The 2341-nt window shown below is 58.9% G+C and overlaps 1 protein-coding gene across 1 annotated transcript; it reads left to right on the top strand.

Annotated features, from left to right (window-relative positions):
- Window positions 1-158: 158 nt before the first annotated feature.
- Window positions 159-1804, top strand: IE81DRAFT_296024 (hypothetical protein; the record flags this gene model as incomplete). The annotated part of the gene is made up of 2 exons (XM_025512125.1): window positions 159-1520; window positions 1664-1804. Coding segments are annotated over 2 exons (1503 nt in total), but the record flags the coding sequence as incomplete, so codon positions are not given.
- Window positions 1805-2341: the final 537 nt, after the last annotated feature.

The following is a 2341-nucleotide window of genomic DNA, read 5'->3' on the forward strand; positions in this document are numbered from 1 at the left end:
GGGGGATGGCGAGCGGGCGGGGAATGGACTCACGACCGGGGGATGGCGAGCGGGCGGGGAATGGACTCAAGACGGGGGGGATGGACTCGCTGAATCGGGCGACGGCGTCGAGTATTTGCTGACACGCGCCGGGGATGGCGTCGAGTATTTGCTGACACCCGCCACGCACGCACACACACGCGCCGCTCCGCGCCGCGCCAGGCGTCTTTGGACTGCTGCAACTCGTCGCGTTTGTGGAATTGGTGCGATCGCACGTCCCGTCCAAACAGTTCAAACTGCTCCTCACAGTCGCCGTCGTCGTCGTATTCGGTCTGGCATTCTCGGCGCTGGTCGCGTTGACGTATGGAGGGTACATTGCACCTTGGACGGGCCGATTCTACAGCTTGTGGGATACGGGCTATGCGAAAAAGCACATTCCAATCATCGCCTCTGTATCCGAACATCAACCTCCAGCCTGGCCAGCATTCTTTTTCGACCTCGAGATGTTGATCTTTTTGTTTCCTGCGGGGGTCTACTTGCTCTTTAGGGAGCTGCGCGACGAGCACGTGTTCGTCATCTTGTACGCCGTCATGGCTTCCTACTTTGCAGGCGTCATGGTTCGCCTCATGCTCACCTTGACGCCAGTCGTTTGCGTCGCCGCTGCCGTCGCCGTCTCCACCTTGCTGGACACGTATCTGGACCCGCACGAGCCGGAAGCGCCCGCAGAGCAGGCCGAGCAGTTGTCGAGGGAGTCTATCGCGAGCGCGAGCGCGAAAAAGGACACCCGGCGAGAGACGCCGCGCGTGTCACGCTCGCCCGCCCACGCACCCGCCCCCGCCGTCTACGGTCTCGACACGCGCATCGTCGTCACCATCTACACACTCCTCCTCCTCCTCGTCTTTGTCCTGCACTGCACATTCGTCACTTCCACGGCCTACTCTTCGCCATCCGTCGTGCTGGCATCGCGCAATCCAGACGGTTCGCAGCACATCATCGACGACTTTAGAGAGGCGTACTATTGGTTGCGACAGAATACCGCTACGGACGCCAAGGTGATGAGCTGGTGGGATTACGGATATCAGATCAGCGGCATGGCGGATAGGCCTACGCTCGTGGACAATAACACGTGGAACAATACCCACATTGCCACGGTCGGCAAGGCGATGAGCAGTCCGGAAGAGCGGGCTCTGCCCATTCTCCGCAAACACGACGTCGATTATGTGCTCATCATTTTTGGCGGACTGTTGGGTTATTCGGGAGATGATATCAACAAGTATTTGTGGATGATTCGAATCGCGCAAGGGATTTGGCCCAACGAGATCAAGGAGAGCGATTTCTTTACGCCGCAGGGGCAATTCAAGATTGACGATGGAGCGAGTCAGACGATGAAGAATAGTCTCATGTACAAGATGAGCTATTACCGCTTCAATGAGCTGTATGGCGGTAGACCGGGTATGGACAGGGTGCGAGGAACGCAGACTGCGAGCGTCGCGCCGCAGTTGGATGTGCTGGATGAGGCTTTTACGAGTTCGAATTGGATTGTGAGTCGACGGCGGCGGCGGCGGCGGCGGCGCGTCGACGGCGCGTGTGCGTGCGTGCGTGCGTGTGCGCGAATCTGCGCCTGCTGACTCACGCCTCGCTCTTTCTCGCCCGCTCCTTCCCGCCCGCTCCTTCTCGCCCCCAGGTCCGAATCTATGCCGTCAAGCCAGAGGATCCACTCGGAAGAGATCTCGTATCCGCCAATGCATTCGAAAAGGGCAAACGCAGGAAACGCGAGGCGGGAAGCGTCAAGGGCAAGAAGCGTGCCGAGAAGCGCGTCGCGTAGAGAGAAATGTGATAAAGTGTGCGTGTGCGTGTGCGTGCGTGCGTGCGTGCCTGTTCAAGACCGCTCGTGCTCCATCGCCCCCCTCAACACGCCATGACGAGCGTTTAGGCGACGCGTGTTCGTTTCACGGTTGCGCAAACGCTCCCCCCCACACCACGTCATGCGCTCGAGAAGCGGGGGGCCAAAATCAAGCGCACACTGAGCGCACCTCTTTTTCTATTCTGAGCTGCGTGAGGCGTGCGCGGTCGCGCGCGTTGAGGATCGCTGGATATAGCTTCGTTCCGAAGAGGTACATCGTGCGCGCCGCGGTCTTTTCAAACGGTTTTCCCGAAATGAATCACATTCGCGCTATACGTGCGCGCCGTCAGCCACCTGTTTTTGCGTACCAGTTAGGGTTCGGGTGCGGTTAGGGTGAGGATGCGGTTAGGGTTAGGGTTAGGCAGGTTAGGGTTAGGGTTAGGGTTAGGGTTAGGGTTAGGGTTAGGGTTAGGGTTAGGGTTACAAGGGTGTCTGGAATTAGGGTCGGAGATGTTTGAT

The sequence above is a fragment of the Ceraceosorus guamensis genome, assembly GCF_003144195.1.
Source record: "Ceraceosorus guamensis strain MCA 4658 unplaced genomic scaffold IE81scaffold_239, whole genome shotgun sequence".
Taxonomy (NCBI): Eukaryota; Fungi; Basidiomycota; class Exobasidiomycetes; order Ceraceosorales; family Ceraceosoraceae; genus Ceraceosorus; species Ceraceosorus guamensis.